This window comes from Cherax quadricarinatus, chromosome 31, assembly GCF_038502225.1.
Source record: "Cherax quadricarinatus isolate ZL_2023a chromosome 31, ASM3850222v1, whole genome shotgun sequence".
NCBI classification, from domain to species: domain Eukaryota; kingdom Metazoa; phylum Arthropoda; class Malacostraca; order Decapoda; family Parastacidae; genus Cherax; species Cherax quadricarinatus.
The window spans coordinates 28536208-28558707 of NC_091322.1; the positions used below are offsets into that span (position 1 = coordinate 28536208).

Below are 22500 nucleotides of genomic sequence, written 5' to 3' on the forward strand. Positions count from 1 at the left end.
AAGTAGATTCAGTAATTTTGACTAATGGCGGCGCCTTTCCAGAGCACGCTAAACAGATCTTACACGAGTGTAATGGGGAGTACAAAAGTTTCCCCCCAAAACAGTACTCACCTACGTGGCTGCAGGAGTTGAGTTTTAGCTCGTGTGTGCGTGCAAGTGCATGTACGTGTGCGTACACTACATTATCTGGCGACCCATAGTCTTGGAGAAGAGCGTACAATATACTGAACAGAGAATTAGAAAATCTTTTTACACATTAACGTGAATTTGAAGACAGTTTGTGTGCTAACACAGATGGAACACACTGTACAATATTTATATTATCCTTCCAACAGGACTGGATATTCTAGCACATTTTACAAAAGCCATTGCACTATTTGCGTAATTTTTTCCAGGATGCGACTTGCAAAAAAGCTACTAACACCCAGTACCTACTTTTTTTTTTTTTTGCTAAGTGGTATGTGTGTTTGCGTGTGTGTACTCACCTAGTTGTGGTTGCAGGGGTCGATTCATAGTTCCTGTCCCCGCCTCTTCACTGGTGTGTTTGTGTGGGTACGAGAAAGTAATGCAGCTCTGTGATCACACTATTCCCATACACCTAAACCTCTGCTGCTAGCCCTCGCTGCTCAAATAACTCTTACTAGTCTTGAAATTGTTTCACAAACAAGAAATGTTATTGGAGAGCCACATTTTACCCTATGATGTCTCAGCTTTAGTTAAACAATGTTGGCTGCACACGGTGCTGTGAGTGGAAGTCTCACAGTGTGGAAGAATGTGTGAGGCCGTATGACTCACCGCTATCATCGCCACACCACAGCTACCACCACTCATTTTTCTCTGCTCTCACCACATGGCTGCGAGCCACGATGAGTGTATGTTGTTGATTTGGCAAATGCAGCCCAGAGTCAAAATAACGAGAGGCGCCAGGGGTGCTGGATAACATATGCGAGTGTGCTGATTTGTTCAGCTATGTATCCTGGCTCTGCAACACTACGCTCCAAGCGCCAGAATCATTACCAAGGGGCCCGGTGGCCTGGTGGCTAAAGCTCTCGCTTCACACACGGAAGGCCCGGGTTCGATTCCCGGCGGGTGGAAACATTTCGACACATTTCCTTACACCTGTTGTCCTGTTCACCTAGCAGCAAATAGGTACCTGGGTGTTAGTCGACTGGTGTGGGTCGCATCCTGGGGGAAAAGATTAAGGACCCCAATGGAAATAAGTTAGACAGTCCTCGATGACGCACTGACTTTCTTGGGTTATCCTGGGTGGCTAACCCTCCGGGGTTAAAAATCAGAACGAAATCTTATCTTATCTCTCTTACCTTCCACCACAGATGGAATTCCTTTAAACCACTACGTGTTGCATTGTTGACATTATCCAGCACTGTGAGGGGAAGCGGAGAACAGTGCTGCTGCAGCAGCGACGAAGTAAAAGTTATAACAATGCACATGCAACCCCAGTCTATGACTCATACCAACTCGACCGGCAGGTGAGGGTAGGTGGGGGGGGGAGAACTGAAGGTTCTAACTCAGGGCCGGATATAGTGAATGAATGGCTGGCCAGTGAGGAAGGTGCTGCCAAGCTGCTGTTATTCATCCACATGATACATTAAACATCCGCTGGCGACCTGGCATCTTGAGAGTAGATGTTGGCTCTCCTTGGGGTTCCTGTTAATATCACTGTGTGAAGGTCACCATTGATACTGGACTAGCGTGTTTGTACGGTTAAATCACGGTGATTGCTACATCTCGTCTCTCGTCTCGCTCTCTCTCGTCTCTCTCGCTCTCGCTCGCTCGCTCTTTCTCTGATATAAATATATGCATACACATAAATTTACCTGATAAATGAAACATCTCGTATATGCAACACAGGCTTGTATGCTAAACTGTGGTAAAACTGTATTGCAGCTAGGGGAAGGGGAGAGTGAATGCTTGCGTGCATAACATTAGCATAAGAATGGGGCAGTGGGCAAGTGACAGCAGCAGCAGACGTCATCAACCATCCCATGGCAATGAAATCTGCAGCTGTGGGAGTTGGGGTATGAGGGCTAAGGGAGGATGGGTATGCTGGAGATCACAATGAAAATATGTTATTTGGCTTAGTTGGGTTATTCTTCGTTGAGTAGTCATAATTTATACATGTCTATAATGTACTTAATGCTACGATTGAGGAATGCCATTCGTCACTGACAAAAGCCACCCTTTTAAAACTCACCCAGAGTTGTTCTGCCACTTAACCCCCCCTCCCCCCTCTTTCTTTACCTGTTTTCCTGGCTACCCAAAATCTTTCATTGTTCAGTTCTACCCGAGTCCTTACCCTCCCCATTCTTACCGTCACTATTGTGGCCTAAAATAATAAAAAAAGCTACCATTATAAAACCGTTTCTTAGGTGACTTCTTTCCAGCTATTTATCATTTCCAACATGCCTTCTACATTGCTTCATACGTAGTTACGTAGCCATGATAACTTATTCCTTATGCTGGCACCAAGAAGTCCATTTTTCGAAATTATCTGATAAGTTTATTTACATGTAGCTATCATATATTATGCATATCAATTCCTCTAGCACCTTTATAGCATATATATATTTCACAATTCTGACATCTGTTTTATTGTATGTCCTTGAACTATTTCTGTTTTATGTGTTTCAGGGTGTGGGCACCTGTACCATATAGTCACAAGTTTCAGTGTTTATTTAACTTGTGCCGAACACAATTTATTTACAAATTTTGGCATCCATATAAGCAATTTAAAATTAGCTATAAGTTTCTCGTCGCTACATTTATGGTTTTCTGCTGATAAATTGTTCCGTGTTTATTTATAATCACCGCCAAATGTTTTATAGGCGTTAGATTTTATCATTCATTTTATACTACTTATGTGTGGCTGGTAATGAAAATGTTCATACCTCGTCTTGTCAAATATACATTAAAATTAGTCTGTCCTGCCATTACCTCCATATATTTTTCATAATCTCCGGATTTAACAGCTTTTCCATGATAACTCGTCAACTTAAGAAATAACTATATTAAATGATATAAACATACCAACAATTGGTCCCTGTGTTTAAAAAATAGTGGTTATGGGAGAGACATCTATGAACATGACAATCTTTTTGTATATTTAACACACTCCTCGTATATAAACATGAAGTTAAGTAAAAAGAGTGTTTGTGGTGTTGGTAGAAGTCTGTGGTGAGTAAACATAAGAGATGAGTGAAGTGGGTCACAGCCTAGACTGCCTGAGTCACTAGGCTCCAACACCCACCCATTCAAACCTTGTTCATTTTCCTCCTTGCGATTTCTCTTGGCTAACTTCCATTTTAATCCACCCACTTGAGAAATGGTATGTCTAGGGCACTGATTTTATACATATATTAATCTCTTTAGAAATAGTTTTGGTTTCAGGTATAGAACACCCTAAATATCTGTACATAGAGGACTGAAACTGCAGGATTCAGTCAGCTGATGCGAAAAAAAGCTGTTACGGTTGTAGTGATGGTGTCATGGCGTGCCGCTGGGCTTCCCTCCAATCCTGCATATCTTAACCACGACGTCAGTCATCTCTGGCCCCTTAACATAATGCTCGTGTTTCACAACTTGTGTCTTGGGCTCTAGGTTGGAGTGTTAAGGAATGTGGGGGGGGGAGGGTGTAAAATATTAGAAGACGGTAAAGGAGCAGTCCCACATAATAGCATACATAGTTTACACGGCGGAGACCCTCACCCTTCCCCTATTTACGATTATCTTTTATTATACATTCCCCGTCCTCTCCTAAACTTCATCCCCACACCGCAATTCTCACAAGCTCCCACTTCTCATTACCTATGATCACTTCAAATGAGGTTTCCCAACCTCCTCTGACCTCTAACTCACATCACCCTAGGTAGTGTCAATATGCCCAGGGTGGCAGCCTCGGGTGCATGATAAGCTGGCAACACTCCGGCCTCGTATCTCCGGGCACACCACCCAGAAATAGCCTCGCCTGGCGTACGAGTACAGCTGACACTTTCTCGAGTGCCATTACTATCTTGCTGCTTCTGCTGTGCGCCTAGATACTCAGCAGGCCTCCCCCCCCATTTAAGGGGTGCCTTGTTGCCCATGAAGGACTGTTGATCCAATGAATAGGAGCTTCCCTTCTTACCTGGAGAGGGTTTCGGGAGTCAGCTCCCCCGCGGCTCGGTCTGAAACCAGGCCTCGTAGTGGATCAGGGTCTGATCAACCAGGTTGTTACTGCTGGCAGCACGCAAACTGATGTACGAACCACAGCCCTTGTATTAATCCAAATTACCTCCTATTCCCAAGGTGATAGGTTCGCCTTGAGATTTTAAAATTTCCATTTGAATATAATTTGCAGGCCTTCCTCCCCCCTCCATCCTCTCACTCTCTCCTTCCATCCTGCCGTATTCCTCACGCATTTGCATCATCCTGTGTACTGTAAACAAGTTACAACCAGTCAACAACGTTACATTTAAAAATTCTGTCGGAGCGATGAAATGCCTGTGGCCATGTTTGAGTTGGCAGGGCTATAACCGTGGCGTCCAGACCCAGAATAATGTTCCGCATTAAGCGTCTTTGGGCCCCCAACGATCGAGTAGTGGTATATAATAAGGCTTGGTGAGTCATCTCTTGCACGCCAACACACTAATTCTGAACCTCATGCCAGGGAGCATGTCGACACGTAGTAAATACACACTACAAAGTGTGTTGGGAGACGGGAGACACTGGAGGTGGTATGGAGATATTTTTCGAACAAAATTGGGCACACCTGCAATTTGCGGCTACCTTGTTTTATACGACAGTCACATTGTAGAACAAGAACCACATATGTTTTCCCTGTCTCATTCCATTACACAGGATGGGTGGGTTGCATACATAAATTAATGAAGTCTTACAGGCTGAGAATATCGTCCTGTATTCCGCTATGGTTCATTAGCCACTGAAGCTTAAGAGTTAATTTCCAATGTAGCTGGATAGTATAGAGAATCGCCACGGGTAGACTGGTGAAAAGTGGAAATAGAAAAGAAAATGTGACAGGAAGTGGTGAGGAAAGGATGAGAATATGGCGGAGAAGGGAGAATCAGTGAATGGTGGTAGGGTTAGGAATGAGGGTAGGGTGAGGGAGGGGAGGGCAGTGGACAGAAAGGTTACCTGAAGCTATGTCAGCAGCTCGTATGAATGAACACTCGGCTAGTCTTGCAATCGATGAACATCCACCGCCGATCGTTAGCAATGAATCATGTACTGATAATGACTCTTCTGTAGTGCAAATTTGCAGCGTGACCGCCTATCACTCCCTCCCGCCCTCCTTCCTGCTGCAAGGTCCTTCATCACTCTGGGTCCCCTGCTGCCTGATAATGGCTCCATTCATTTTTTCCCCTGAACGTAATTTTCTTTATACAGTTGTTCATTATTCCTCGCCAATAATTTGCGAACTAAGAAAACTTTGAAACCCTCTAAGCTTAACATTTTTTTCTAATATTAAAATAAAAATAAAATCTCGAATGAACCAAATGTGACCTGGTCAGAATATTCTGGAGTAAGACTTTTGACAGGCTTCGCTCTTGACGTCATAATGTCAACACATTACACTTTTTATTTATTTTTTTAAATGGCTGGAAATGATTTTGTGCCAAGAAGTGATCCGACTGACTAATATACATCCGAGAGTTCTACTAGACTGGGGGGAACTCGTTAACATAACTTTAGTGTGTAGTAATGTGCAGGTTCTACTACTAGAGCGGCCAGTCACAGGTCCTGGAAAGCCAGTGAGCAAATGCCAGCCATATTGATTAGTGCTGCTGGATTCCGATGATATCACTCAGGAAAGCTGAATGTATTTACATCGTTGAATTGAGGAATATTCTGGTAATTAAACCAGCGGGGTGCATTTTATAAGACTCGACGACATCCAAAGAAATTAGAGCTGTCAGTTTCCAGATAAATCTCATTCCACTTGTTTACAACCATAGCGTATATAAATTATTAGTCAGTGGAAGTGAACTTTTGTTCCTGGGTGAAAGATCAACTTTCAGGTTTCTACCTATGTGTAGCTTACATTCCTTAAGAAACAGGTGTGGTGCATATGTGGGAAGGAAGGTATAGAGCTTGTGTTGGGAAGAATGGAGGGTATAGAGCTTGCGTTGGGAAGAATGGAGGGTAGAGAGCTTGTGTTGGGAAGAATGGAAGGTATAGAGCTTACCTGTTTGTGGTTTCAGGGCTGGAGTGTCTTCTCCATTTAATTGGACGCGAACGGGTTTTACTCTTTCGTAGTCTTGTGGCCCCTACATACCTATTTATAAAGCTGTGTATGGAACGTATATCAAGAAGGGTATAGTATGTAAATGTTGGCAGCCGAGGAGGACAAGGCCTGTTATGTTTGCACCCGGTGATCTTGCATTGAGAGATGGCACTAACATGTCTTGAGTGGCTCTGACGTCAGTAGCTGAGTGCCTGGGCGGCCCCGTGCCAGTTGGGCCACCCTCATTGCTTACATCTCAACCCCCCCTCCATGTGATATGATAAAATATAATGACTACCTTGAAATATTGAAATGGTAGTCGGTGTGCCTTACCAGATTTAAGCTTAAGGTTCAGTATATTTTAAAGATTTATTTTTTTTTTTTTTTACATTTAATGTGAAACAGTCATTGGAACCAGACTGAACGTAAGAAAACTTGTCTGATTTGAAAGAAAACTTGCCTGAAATTCTTAGAAAGATAAGGAAGGCCTGGAACTGACTAGTGAGGATCCGTGTATAGGGAGTAAACCCCTTCCCATTTTCCCATTCCCGTTTCCCTTACTCCTCCCTTCCTTCCTCCCTCCCTTCCTCCCTTTTCCCTTCATTCTCCCTCCTTACCCCTTTCTCCTAATTCCTACCTCTACCGCCTTCCTTCTACACATATAGCCAAAACTAAGAAATTTCACACATATAAACCCCAACCTAGGAACTAAACATACCAACAAGCCAAAATTTAATATTTTGTACCTTATCAATAAGAGGAGAGAAGAAGAAAGAGTATTTGGTAGTGAATAAGTAAAATAAGCAAGTCAGAATGAGTACTAATAGTGTTTGAAAGGGAAATTAAATGTGGAAAACAAAGTTCAGAAAATTAATAGAGGAATTTTGTGAAACGAATATGAAGTTTGTCTATTTACAAAAGAAAAGACCATAATTCAAAGAGGCATAAAGACTAATCAGTTGAATTGGAACAAACTTAAATAACCAAAGGAAACAAAATTTTATTTGTATAAACAGCAAGATTATAATCATGGGGAAGCGCTAAACCCGTAGGGATTATACATCGCTTGTAGGTGGGGGGGGGGGATAGAAGGTATTCAGGCTCAACTCAGGGAACTGGAGCACAGATACAATTCCCTAGATCAAGAGCCCCTCACCAGCGTCAAGGAACCTCCCTTGAGGGGATAAACAGCGAGAGAACCAGACAAGATATCACATGGGATTTTAAAATTTGCAGTGAAACTAGGCTATTTGACCCGGACTTTTTTTTTTTTTCAAAAGGATGGCGGATAAATGAAAAATGATGGACTTTAAGCAAAAGGTAAGATGGAAGAACCTTCAAATTATATGCCTGTGCCACTGGCATTTAATATTATCAAAACTGTAAAAAAGCTACGTGAATAAAGGACACGAAGAGCAACAGAATGCTAAAAATAGAAGTTCAGTATCTTATCGTCAAACTCTTATACTGTATATTAAATTGATTAAGCTGTTGCGATAGTCATCGAAATAACGATGAAGAGAACTTGAGCAGATTGATGTCCACGCCTGGAAAATATGTAGATAAACTACACAGAATTGAAAAAAAGAGGTGCTACAAAATGGCTTCCAGAGCTATTAGATTTTGAACTGCGAAGACACGTATGCAACATGTAGCGGTATCATCCATTTAAGAGATGTTTCGCCCACCTTTGATCAGCGAAACTTACTTTAAACATAAATTCCTAGATCTTGCACATGTCTTATTTACCATTATGTCGCTATTACATAATTTTGATGTAGTTATACTAAAGCCTCTCTTGGCAGATAGGAAGAAAATAGCAGACATGATAACATCAATAATGAAACAATAAGATAACAGATAAATATTTTTAGCATCCCCAATGATTATAAAAAAGATCAAAAGTGTAAGACAAACGTGTTGAAAGATTCCAGAACTTATGACACGAGGCCCACCGCCAGGGAGCTGGACAAAGTATTTGAGATGTAGCTCTGAGTTTTCATCTGTGTTGTTTTACTCTTTATTGTATTTTTGTCAATGTATTTTATCAGTGTAGTTTGTCTTTAAATAAAATTTATATTAAATATAGGGGGTGGTAGGAGAAAATTTTCAAACGGCTTCAGGGAGAACCTTGAGCTTTCCCTGAAGCAAGTTTATTCTTTTCTCTGAGGAGGAGGGTCCCCAGGACAGTTCCAGAGGTAGTACCTCCCTCCCTCCCTCCCTCCCTCCCTCTCTCCCTCTCCCTCTCTCTCTCTCTCTCTCTCTCTCTCTCTCTCTCTCTCTCTCTCTCTCTCTCTCTCTCTCTCTCTCTCTCTCTCTCTCTCTCTCTCTATATATATATATATATATATATATATATATATATATATATATATATATATATATATATTTATTATAATATATATATATATATATATATATATATATATATATATATATATATATATATATATATATATATATATATATATATAAAATTGTGTGTGTGTGTGTGTGTGTGCGTGCGCAAAACAACCACGGGGGAAGTTGAATGATAGCTCTAGGCCTTTCGTGTTGCAATCAACATATCAGGAGCTTGCAATGTTGCACAAAAGGAAGTCCAAGCAAATTCGTTCATGGGAACTTTTTTTTTTGTTCGAATTCGAACAAAAACGTTCTGAATAAATTTGTTTGGACTTCTCCATTTTTCTGCAAGATTGCAAGCTCCTGATATGTTAATTGAACACACACACACACACACACACACACACACACACACACACACACACACACACACACACACACACACACACACACACACACACACACACACACATATATATATATATATATATATATATATATATATATATATTCCATTTAGGGCTTTCCAACATTTAACTTACTCATGCCATAGAATTATTTTGCTATGATATTATAAAGAATTGTAGGCATAGATATATTTATATTATTTTTTTGGGATGTACTTTGATTTTGTCGAAGAGTAAGGAGGTGAATTACTGTGCTGGTTCAAGTCAGTTTGATTTTGTTTGCTTGTAAGGAGGGAGGTAACCTGACCCAATAACCAGTGATTGTATGACGCAGTGGCGGCCAAGCAACACAGATGGATAATAATCTTAAAGACGAACTACACCGTCACCCACCACAACCACCTACTGCCCTTCCACCACTACTACTACCCAGACCATAACTACACTGCTACTATTCGGGTATTGATGCCCTTTCGCCACTACCATTGCAACCCCACCACAACCACCGCCACCATTAATACCTCACAGTCACTACTGTCAGCAATATTTCAGCAGTGGTGTCACCTTTACTGACCAATATTACCACAACATCCATACCATCACCACAACACTATCGCCCCCTACCAACACCTCTGAGGCACCGCGCCCTACAGGGGCCTCCATTTCAGAGATCATGCATCACAAGACAGGCTCTACAGATCGCACCTTAGCTACAGATCGTGCCTTAAATCTCGCTCTAGCTACAGGTTAGACCTTAGATCGCGCTCTAGCACAGATCGGGTTCTTCAGGCAGGATACCACATGGGTCTTACCCCTACTTGATACCGCCTCTCAAATCACTAGAGTACTTATGGAACGGATACGAGAGCAGTAATAATCAGCACACACACACTGAGCACCAGAATAACTACTGGATTGAGAGATACCGTGAGAAGTAAACCCAGTGAAAAGTAGTGGTAGCATTAACACAATAAATACAGGTAATAGTGAACAAAGGTGGCAGTTGCGTGAAGGGCTATAAGGGCCTGCGTGAAGGGCTATAAGGGCCTGCGTGAAGGGCTATAAGGGCCTGCGTGAAGGGCTATAAGGGCCTGCGTGAAGGGCTATAAGGGTCTGCGTGAAGGGCTGTAAGGGCCTGCGTGAAGGGCTATAAGGGCCTGCGTGCAGCAGACAACGATTAGATAGCCTACTTTATAATGTGGCATCCAAATTGAGACCTCAGGTAGTAGTCTAGTGCCAGGGTGCCCAGCTGAGTTGTGTGGGTATTGAATTATTGCAAGAGTGCCAGCTTAGTGTTGCAGGTACTAGAGTAGTGCAGGGGTGAGAGTTGGATGACCTTGGACTTGAAGTACTTGAGGGTAATAAGTACAGACTGGAGTTGCACTTGGTGTATTAATCACTTAAGTAACATTTAAGGACATGAGAACGGGTGTATGCTTCGGTGACGGCACATAGCACCTCCCTGCAGTACTGAAACTTTCAAATCTGGGTCAGACGCTGCGGAAGACTTTGATTTAATTTTGTATTCTTAATCTTTAACTAAGCTTCTAAGAGCTTTTGTAAGTAATTATATTGTAGGAGCCTTACCTGTTTCTGCGTATTGTAGAAGTGTATTTTGCATGACTAGATAACTTGTTATTGTTTCATCTTGGGTGCTCCTTCGCGGCCTTCGTCGTGCACTTCCTCCTGAGGATCAATAGACCCTGAAATAGGACACCCTGCTATGACGTCATCGTTGTCATGGTAACGCGTAAACTTGCTCCGTACGACCCCGGCCACATTGATCTTTTTCCCAGTCGTATTCATACAGTTCTGGTTCGTTTTATTTCTCATTTTTTAGGGTAAATTTTGAAATTTAAGGTCCATGCTTTGGAGAATATAAATTTATCACAATATTTATGTATTGAAACTGGAGTAATTCAACTGGGGCACAGTTGTAATTATATACTATGTCACTCCTTTTTTTGGCGGGAAAGTGTGTGTGGGTTTGGTCACAGGTGAGGGGAACGGAGGAGGGGAGAGACGTCCTTGTATCACCTGAAGATAAGGCTCAATATTGTATGGGGGAGTGGATTAGTCATCAGAGTAGCCTAACCGGTGTTGTGTGTGTGTGTGTGTGTGTGTGTGTGTGTGTGTATGCACCTCGTTGTAGTTGTAGGGGTCGAACACAGCTCCTGGCCCCACCAAGAGCGATGGTCGAGGCTTAGCTCCTGGCCCTTCCTCCTTTGATGGGCATCACTGATTCGTAGCCTCTTGTCCCTTATATCTGTGCCTGAAATTGTATATTTAGTTTGCCTTCGCCACTGTCTCGTACAAGTATTTCCACTTTTCAAACACACACACACACACACACACACACAAGCAAACAAAAAACAAACATGTTTCAAGGCTTCCCTTAAGACCTTGCGTTGTGTTTAAAGTGAGACCAAGAGAGAGAAGACATTTTGTGGTAGTGAACAGCGACAGACATTCCCAACAAGTGCTATGGTGTATTTTCAAACTTGTCTTGGCTTCGCTTTTGTACTCGTACGTCTACTCTGGTTCCTGACTCACTGCCTGGGGATGAGGGCGGAGGGTACGGCACATGGCAAAGGAGAGGGGAGATAAGACGGGGAAACTGAGAAAAATGAGAAGGAAAGGTGAGAAGGGGAGGCGACTTCCTCTCTTTTTGATGAGTTATGAATCGTATTAATTGTTTATTTTTCAACAATGATAATTGCATGGCGCGGCAGGTATACGGTATGTTCACGTAATCAGTTTTAATTTAGACCAAAGCTTAGTAGCAGTGTTAAAAGTATAAGTACTGTAATATACTTTAATCACACTCAACATAAGTAAAGGTAACTTGAATGCTACTTATCATTTTATTTACTATGACTATAACCAGGTAGACTTAATTTGTTGGTTTCTTGACTGATGTTTGCCGACTTACAGACAAAATGTTGGCAAATTAATCTTTGCTTTAAAAGGTAAGTTCAGCATGAAAGACGCGACAAAAATATTCTTATGAGCGATGAATGAAAGGTGATAAGTGATTCTATAAGTAGTCTGCGGATGACGTCAGAGAGAAGGAGGGCTGGGGTAGGCTTAGAGGGGGAGGGGGAGGTCTAGATTGGAGGAAGGGGGAGGCGGTTGTGTTGTGATTAATGCCTGAGAAGGGAAGGGGAAGCCTCTTGGTGGGTGGGGGAGGTGGGACTTCTGCCATGGTGACTCATACTGCCAAGGTGTTGCTTATTATGAATTCTTGGCATCATTGGAAATCAATAAGTAGTTAGTTGTATGTTACACCCAAGTTCATGTATAATAGTTTGTCTTCCTGCGTCACAGCTGCTACTTATGGATTCATTTAATTACGTTCTTTACACCTCATGCACTTTGGTACATAAGTATACGAATAATTTACACTGATTAAGGATTGAATATTAAAGTTTCTAATTACAAGGAACCTGAAAGTGACAAGGAATCTAGCAGTGACAAGGAATCTAGCAGTGACAAGGAATCTAGCAGTGACAAGGAATCTAGCAGTGACAAGGAACCTAGCAGTGACAAGGGACCTAACAGTGACAAGGAATCTAGCAGTGACAAGGAATCTAGCAGTGACAAGGAACCTAGCAGTGACAAGGAACCTAGCAGTGACAAGGAACCTAGCAGTGACAAGGGACCTAACAGTGACAAGGAACCTAGCAGTGACAAGGAACCTAGCAGTGACAAGGGACCTAACAGTGACAAGGAATCTAGCAGTGACAAGGAATCTAGCAGTGACAAGGAACCTAGCAGTGACAAGGAACCTAGCAGTGACAAGGAACCTAGCAGTGACAAGGAACCTAGCAGTGACAAGGAACCTAGCAGTGACAAGGAACCTAGCAGTGACATGGAACCTAGCAGTGACATGGAACCTAGCAGTGACAAGGAGAGTCTGGGCGAAAACTCAATGGCGTTCAAGTTTACTTGACTTAGACTTGGCAGACGATGCACCATCCCCCCAATGAAAAGCAGGGGTGTCACTAGCACGTTAAGAGACCATACAATAAGTGTCAGGGGCCCGAGACTGTTCAACTGCCTCCCAGCACACATAAGGGGGATTACCAACAGACCCCTGGCAGTCTTCAAGCTGGCACTGGACAAGCACCTAAAGTCAGTTCCTGATCAGCCGGGCTGTGGCTCGTACGTTGGTTTGCGTGCAGCCAGCAGCAACAGCCTGGTTGATCAGGCGCTGATCCACCAGGAGGCCTGGTCACAGACCGGGCCGCGGGGGCGTTGACCCCCGAAACTCTCTCCAGGTAAACTCCAGGTAATCCATTTACACTGCTACCCAACTTTTCTTAACCAAATAGTTGGTGTAAAATGTGTAATACGATTCGTTCTCATTCTAGTTTTGTTGGAACATGATTTTTTGCATTGTAAAATAATTAGTTTACAATGAAACCTTATTTAATTCTGAGGCTGTTCGTTTATTTTCCGATGCCAATTAGTTTATAATTTTTAGGGCAAGTTGGAATTTTTATCATTGTGTAGGTAATAAGGTAAACTTCAAAATATAATTGTTCGTACATATCAAATACATAATGTACAGAAAAAGAATATTTGAGTGGAGTTCGGCACGGCAACTACATGCTTGGTTTAAGTTATTTCGGTCGCAGTTACACCAAACTCACTGAAAGTATTTTAGCCTCCTGGAGCGTATTCTGGAAGCGATGTGTTGGCTTTAAAATTAGTGTGGCGTGCTGTCATGCCGTGTGAAAAGTGAAAATAATAACCACTCGTCACATTATGGTCACCGATACGTCGCAGGAAGAGCAAATTTGGCTGCTTATTTAATGCCTATGAGTTTTGATTGTTAAAGATAAAGATATATATATATATATATATATAAACCCTAGGTATTCTGAGTTTATATTCATCTAATACTTGCAAACCTAAACGAGATACGCTCATATTGTGAGTATAGTGTGCGTGGTTGAGAGACCTGTTTGTAGTGTGCGTGGTTGAGACCTGTTTGTAGTGTGCGTGGTTGGCAGACCTGACGTATGATTCACAGGTTAATCAAAATCGTAGTGATGCACGCACGCAGACGCTGAGACACGCAGACGCGCGCGCGGAAACAATATATATATATATATATATATATATATATATATATATATATATATATATATATATATATATATATATATATATATATATATATATATATATATATATATGGCTATTCAAAGGGGTAATGCCTGCTGTATTTTGGGCACACGCCCCAGCTCTGAGGAGCTGGATGAGATTTTCGCCTTATAATCGGTGATACACACGTAACATGTACCGTATATGCCACCTTTATATCAACAATGTATCTCTTAATTAAATCTTTTGTACCATATTATGTAATAGAATATTCCTATTGGCAAAAAAAAAAATATGAAAAGATGGGGTGGTAGGGGAAGTAGAATATTCAAACGGCTTCAGGAAGAAATCCAAATATTCTTCCTTGAAGCCTTTTTATCCACTTCTCCGAGGCTATGGGTCCCACAATTTACACCAGAGGTGGACCCCCCCCCAAAAAAAAAATATATATATATATATATATATATATATATATATATATATATATAAATATATATATATATTAATTATGGAAGTCCATTAATATAGCCAAAAATGCTTAGAATGGACATTGACAAAATTTATCAGTAGGTCCAAATGAGGCATCACCTTGTGTAATAGGAAGCTAACAATATAGAGGCCAAGTCGTCTTGAATTGGTCAGCCGGCGGTGAGAGAAACTTGTTCACACACTCCTGGACCACAACACCTACACCTTACTCCCACCATCAGGAACCAGCCAAAACTGCCGCCTCTCTAGTATTCCTGGAGGTAAATGACCTCGAGCCGCAAATTTTAGACATGCCTATCCCCCCCCCCCCAAAAAAAAAAAACAAAAGAATATATGTGTAAGTACATGAAAGCGATCAGGTTTTATTTCTATTTTCACTATTATTTTTTTCATATTTACACTTGCGCGTTTTATTGTGATTTCTTACACACACACACACACACACACACACATCGGTCTGACAACACTGGAGGAGAGGAGGGTCAGGGGAGACATGATAACGACATTCAAAATACTGCGTGGAATAGACAAGGTGGACAGAGACAGGATGTTCCAGAAATGGGACACAGAAACAAGGGGTCACAATTGGAAGCTGAAGACTCGGATGAGTCAAAGGGATGTTAGGAAGTATTTCTTCAGTCATAGAGTAGTTAGGAAGTGGAATAGTCTGGCAAGCGATGTAGTGGAGGCAGGAACTATACATAGTTTTAAGACGAGGTATGATAAAGCTCATTGAGCAGGGGGAGAGAGGACCTAGTAGCGGTCGGTGAAGAGGCGGGGCCAGGAGCTGAGTCTCGACCCCTGCAACCACAATTAGGTGAGTACACGCGCACGCACGCACGCACACTAAGCAGTCACCCACCAGCAGTCAGCTGAGCCAAGTGCTCTACCACACTGGTGCAGCACTAGTTTTTTAAGACCTACAGAGATTTTTCCCTTGGGAATTGATTAACAGCTGCCATACACACTCTCACACCTCCACATCTTTCTAGGAAACTTCTCTCAAAGGAATTTTGATTTTTTGTGTTGTTTCGGCAACTTGTAAAGGATGTTGAGGTTTGAGTGGGATGTTGTAAGTGTGAGGGCGATACATAGTGGGGTGTTGAGCTGGTTGAGAGGACGTGACTCACTCCATCACACAAGATCACTAAACTCAAGGTCCGGGAGCCACCGAACTACTCTACCGCTGGTTACATAGTGCTCCCCCCCCCCCAACACTCCCTGTACATCATAAACTATTCCCTCTAATAACACTCCGAACTGTTATTCTTTGTTAGATCAACACACAAGTAAGGAATGTTAGGTGTAACATGGATCAGTAGATCTAATAGTCTTTATTTTTGTTCTCACGTGTTCTTTCTATACGAAGTCGTGTCATCGAAACCCATCCACCTTGAGTTTATTACGAAATACCGACCAGGCCTTTTAGTGTTGACCTGATCTACCAGGTTCTTGGTATTTGCCGTTCACATTCTATTGTTAGCACTACAGTCCTCTGATCAAGGTCTTTTAATTCCATTTTAATTAAATGAATTGTTTTGAAAAGCCTCGCGCCCTCTAATCTCATGAGCTCTCTTAGTGTACTTAATGTGTGTCTGGTTTTCATTGTGAGTATTTTGTATTTCACTTCTAAGAAGGATTTTTTTTTTTTTTTTAAAGACGAGCAAACACAAGGACATATTTATTAGAAAACGTTTCGGTCCTCAGACGATTTCTAATATATCCTAGTGTTTGCTTCATTTTTTTTAACTAATTTGTCGGTATCAGTTACAAAGGTTTATATCATTATTAATTAGTATTCGTTGAAGATTGAGTATTGGCAGCCTGTTTCGTCCCTAAAGGATACTCAAGACTGTCACAATAATGGTGGCATAAGTCATTAACCAAGTTTGTTTCCATTTAATAAAACAAATTCGTCCTGTTATGTATGAACTGATGTCTTGTAAAGTAAAAGGACACAAGTGCAACTAATGTGACATTTATTGTGGCAACGTTTCGCTCTCCAGGAGCTTTATCAAGCCATTACCTTTATCAAGCCATTGATAAAGCTCCTGGAGAGCGAAACGTTGCCACAATAAATGTCACATTAGTTGCACTTGTGTCCTTTTACTTTACATGTTGTCGGTAATTCTACCAACTTTATTACAACTGATGTCTTGAAAATCCCAGGTATTTCCGATTTTTTTTTCTCAAATTCTTGAATAAGACATAAGTATGCTTTTGTGTAGCGTGTTTGAAATGCAAGCTGGATGGTGAAACATTAAACCAAGTGTAGTAACAATCTCAAGTTAGTGGGTGTAAGACTTAATGACGTCACGGCATCCCTGGAGATGGCGTTCTGCGTCACAAGGAACACCGTAAACGGTGCGGGGAATCCTGCTTCTTCCCTACCTACCTAGCTTGTATTACTTCGCATCCTTGTACTCCAAACCATTCCTGCTCTTTGTTTGTTTACATACATATACTTTTAGAAATATACTTAATTAAAAAAAATCCCCAGTTTGAATATTTTTTTAGTCTGCTTTTTCTCATTGTTTTAGGGGGAACTTGTAAACTTTTTTATTTTTCTTCATATACATGATATAATTAACGCATTTAATGGGAAAAAAAGTTAAATCGTGAATACTATAATAAGGGATATGGTAGTCCCGGACCAAGGTTGTCTTACGACATACATCACTTGCCTCCTTCAAGCATTCCAAGTGAGCATTGCAGCCTTGCATAACAAGGAGGCGTCTTTCATTTAGTCCCTGTTGTCTCCGGCCAGAAGGGCGAGTGCGTGAGCGTTGCACTTAGAGCTGGTTAAGTTAAGGTCGTTTAATAACCATCTCTGTCATTCTACATGGGCTGCATCACAATGAATGGCAGGTTGTATGAGCTTACGTTAACTGGCTGTAGGGGCGCCGTGGTTTCTCAGTTATAATCGTTAATAACATTCCGATGCTTTTTCGACCGTAATTATAGAAAAAAAATAAGGTGGTTGGATTTTAGTGTAGCAACAGTTTAGTGAATGAACCTGCCATGTGCTTAGCACTACATAGATATGTAACTTCATTTAATTTGTTTTTTATTTACATTATAATTTAGGATACAAATGCGGGATTAGATTTATTACGGAGAGTTTTAGTTCGTTTTATCAGTCCAATACACAGACCCGGAGTTTACGTAGTACATGTAGTGGATCAAGGTCAAGTGCTATTTGTAGGGGTAGGGCCCAGTGATGCCTGTGTGCGGTTTGGGCAGCAAGAAATCATAAACATGCCAGAAACAATAAAACAGATGCTTAACAGTATTCGTTTTGCTGGTCAGTTTCTCTGATGACTTAAGTCGGCATCTGTGAAGTTCACGTGTTGATTGCGAGAGTTTGTGTATGGCAGGCGTTGCTTAACTCATACTTTTAATATGTGTACTGACATGCAGGATGATTTAAGCAGTGCCTACACTATAACTGAAACTTACAACTATCTCAAACTCCAGAGACGCCAAATTAGTCTGCAGAGAAATTGACCAGCACAACAGGAGTTGTGGAAGCGTTTCTTGTAGTAATAACCAATAACATCACAAAACTTTGTCAGTTTTAGTTTAGGAATTCACAGATTTATCCTGCCCAAACCGCACACGGCCATCACTTAGCCCCATTCCCACCTGGATGGTAAATGGATATAGGTGTTAATGGTTCTGGGGGTCATAGCTGCCCCCGCGGCTCGGTCTCAGACAAGGCCTCATAAGAATGAAATATTACAAGAATGAATATTGTTACAGAAGAGCGGAGTGTATATTGAAAGTAAGTAGAAAATTATAAGACTTGCCTGCTATCGTAAATGCGTAACTATTGTTAGTAATACCTTAATGTGTCTGTTGTCTATGGTGCATGACTCACGAAATCGTAATGACACGATTGCAAACAAACCATACCACGGTCTGGAGTTTTGAGACTATGATCGCGGGTTCTATCTCCACCCGTGGTATGGTTTCTATGGTGCATATGTGTGTCCATTTACTTACGTGTTTGAGACAAAAGTCCAACAATATCGCTAGAGTGCAAAATGTTCAACTGGCTTCCCTTGCACACTTATTGAGAGGAGGGTGGTACCTCTGAGGATGGTTGCTGTCTACTGTCTCACTACCTATTGTAGCAGGAGCATCAGCAGGTGGAAGAATCCTATTCCTGGTGACGAGAGGAGAGGGTAGTGTTTGGAGGTAGAGAAGGGGGGAGGGGAAGGTAGCTTGTGGTGGGGGCGTCACATTACGTCAGGTGTAGGCTAGTGTCACTTACAGAGTGGTAGAGACATGCTAGGTGTGGTCAACCCTCTACCACCTCACCTGACTCACTCACCTGATTACACCAGTCATATCATTTTCACGTAATCATGTGGTTCCTTTACCTTTAGCTCAGAGGTTGAGCGTTCGGTTCACAAACGAAAGAACCCTGGATCAGATCCCAGGTGATGAGAGGCATATGAGCAAATCGTATTATACCTACTGTTCATGTACGCGTAGCATTGAATATATATATGTATCCTGAGTGTTAGTCGGCTATTGTGGGTCTTACTCTAGGGATAGAGAATCCTCCTGGGTAAATAATCCCCCCTCTAAAGTTTTCTTCACTTCACACTATCCTAGTCTAAATGACAGGATGGAAGCTATGTTTCCCACTAGTTCTGGCGAAAGTATGGAAACTCAGAGGAGACAGGAAGACATCTACGAGGTGGATGGGGCTTGTTTAGGGTGAGATGGAGGTTGTGAAGTAGAAAGGAGACAGTAATGGGGGACGGAGAAAAACAAATGTGGGGTGGTAATTGCATGTGAGGTTCTAGCTGGGAACACCTGTCACAAGGCAACACATGCTAGGCTCCCAAACACCTGTGATATTCACCACTTTCTTCTGCCTCTATCTAGATATGTATTTGTATCTTGGTCACTTTAACATAGTTCATGCTGTGTTAGAATGTGCATCTTTGTTAAACAGAGATGGTACGAAAAATATCCTTGGTGTATAGGGAGAGTCAATATAGAGCGTGTGTTGAGGGGGAAGGGGAGAGAGAGAGAGAGAGAGATTAATTCCTCATATTGTGCTTTAACATTGTGCTTTAGCATCCAAGTTGTTCCAGTTTCTCACACCTGATGTTACCTAACTTGACAATACTTTAAAGTTAGTGATCTTTTTGCCCTTTTTGTTAAATCTAAATATAATGCATTTGCGACCCTTCAGTGATTGATACAGTGCCTAACTTCATTATATGTTTGCTCAAAGGATGAGTGGAGTTGCCCAACACCGTCTTTATGGCTGCATGTTCACTTAACAGGATGAGTGGCGTTGCCCAATACTGCCTGGTATATGTATACTGACAGGGTGTAAATAAGACAACTTGCGTAATACTTAATACCTTCGCCCCCCAGGGCAAAATTTATCCGTGGCATTAGGCTTGCTCCCTCACTCTTCGTATTGCACAAGATCTTCAAATAATTCACGACAACGATTTGCAATCTGTATATTTTAACCTGTCAGTGTTGTGTAATTTAGAATTAATGATGTGGATGGTTTATATTATAAAAACGGCTGCACTTGGTACCTTGTGACACGGGTTACAATGCTGCCTCGGTATCGTTGTTGAGCATACATATTTTACATTTTGAAGCCACTTAATAAACAAAAGCTACAGACGTAATAATATTGAGATTTAATAAATGGGAAGGGGTGGGTGTGAGTAGCACCTGCTAACAAGTGTGAGCCAGTAGGCCTTGTTTAATTTTTTTTTAATTCTAATGTAGTTTTGTGACCTTTGCAGGAGGCTTCCAGGCATTCGAGCGCTTGTATCCTGAGCTATGTGAAGACGCCTTGATGCGCTCTAGGGACGAGGTGGAGTCCTCTTCCTGCTGTGACGCCTACAGCTCCGCTGGCGTGGTTATAGGCAGTCTGCCTTCCCCGGGCAACGAGGCGGCCATAGAACAAGCGCAAGCCTCCGAAGTCCTGCCTTTTCTTTATATTGGCAACGCCAGAGACGCCCAAGATCTCAGGATACTACAGGTGATGCCCTGCATCCTTAACCCTTTCCTTCCCTCAGTCAACCTCAAAATGAAGCTTTCATGAAAACTGCAGTAGGCTTATTTGCCCGTACTAGGCAGGTTATACTCTCCAGCCGTTCCCACTCTGTAGAGGTTCTTTTGAAATGGGTGTAGACACATAAGCTGTGGATTATAAATACTGTATATTCACATAAACACATCTTGTAAATCATAAAGTTGTCTGTTATAGTGCGGAACGTTTTTGAAAGTTGTATCAAGACGAGCTTTAATGTTTTGATATCTCCTAGTTAGGGTAATTAATTAATGTGCTGCAAGCATTAGTTGTGAGTAGTTTAACCACCTTGAGATCATTCTTTTTTAACTGCAAAATTAATTTATCGATTAGCAGTTTAATTTATGATTATATGGTTGGCAAGTAGTAAATCACATCTAATGTGAATAAAATACATTTGCAGAACGGGTTTATTGCGACACTTTCGATCTGTACAAATACAGGTGTGTTAATAATAAATTGTGGGAATGAAATATACACAATCAAGACATATGTTGATGGAGACTTTTCGCCACTGATGGTTATGTCATTCCTAATTGAGTATGCATGTGTCTCATTCCCATAACTTTCAATATACGATTTTTTTTTTTGTCAAAATCAGAACAGTTCGAAACGTCCCAGTAAATGCTTGCTCTGCAACGTGTTTTCCCTGTTGATGACAGCACGCCATTTATTTTCGCACCATTCGTCTCACAGCACCTATAATTTCATGATACAGCTTGATCAATTATATTCATGTTGGTTTTGCAGGCGTTGGGTATTAGCCGGGTATTGAACGTAACTTCACACGTACCCGGTTACCACGAAAACTCTGGTATCTGCTACAAGACTCTCCCAGCTATGGATTCTGGTCATCAGAACCTGAGCCAATACTTCCACGAGGCTATACACTTCATTGGTGAGTCTTCCGTTTTACATTGTTTGGGTAGGTTCGTTTGGCGGAAGAATCACAGGCCACCCTGCACCCCTAGTGCAGGGTGGCCCGTGTGATCCTGCTAATAAAATAATTTCCTGTTAGGGCTTGATTTCCCATTAGTGGCCCGTGTGATCCTGCTAATAAAATAATTTCCCATTAGGGCCTGAGTGTAGGGGCGACTTAGGAAGGAGGGATGGGGACGGGGACGTAGGGAAATCATAGCGGTGTAGTAATGGGGATGAGTCACACTGGTAAAGTAATGAATAATTGAGGGTTGACTTGAGGGTAATGTGCAGCGAGGAGAGCAGGCGGTTAGTGACTCATAGCTAGGGTCTGGCCTAGCCTTCTTCGCAATAGGACTTCCCTTCTCTCCGCTTCCTTCTCTTTCACGGCCTCATTGCCCCCTCCTCTCCTCCCCTTCCTTTCCATTCCATTTGTTGTCCAACCTGTTGTAAGGCAAATGCGTTCCTGAACAATTTAATCACCGTTGAATAAGCAGCGTTGGTTTTCCATGGCATACTTATTTATATACGTTATTTATACTTTGTCATCATATCATTCATTCTCTTGTTCTGCTTGCTTTCACGTCGTAGTCATCTTGGAGTAGCAGGTATCAGCTTGCATAAGGGAATAAAATCCGCTTAAACCCAGAAGTCCTAACGCCACCCTCCAGCACGCCAGCACACTGGGTACAAATATCAACCTGTCAAGAACCGGTTGGCTCGCTCCCCTCACCGTAAAATCTCTGGGACCCCCTCCCCCCATTGTCCTTTCCTACTCTATCTGTATGAAGCCTCTCTTAGAACGTTGATCTCTCCTTTCTTTCGGGTTCCTAATTTTTGTCATGATAATATTTCAACGTAATTTCTGGCTGTCTTTGTGAATTTGATTATTAAAAGCAATTTCTGAAATT

At 41.8% G+C, this 22500-nt stretch overlaps 1 protein-coding gene across 2 annotated transcripts in view; it reads left to right on the forward strand.

The window, feature by feature from the left end:
• The window catches only part of LOC128696574 (dual specificity protein phosphatase 10), a 70158-nt gene that overhangs the window by 26822 nt on the left and 20836 nt on the right, over positions 1 to 22500 (forward strand). For both annotated transcript variants that reach the window (XM_053787909.2, XM_053787901.2), the window contains exons 3-4: positions 20382 to 20620; positions 21422 to 21569. In XM_053787909.2, the coding sequence (XP_053643884.1) occupies positions 20382 to 20620; positions 21422 to 21569 (387 nt within the window). The remainder of the gene's footprint in view (positions 1 to 20381; positions 20621 to 21421; positions 21570 to 22500) is intronic.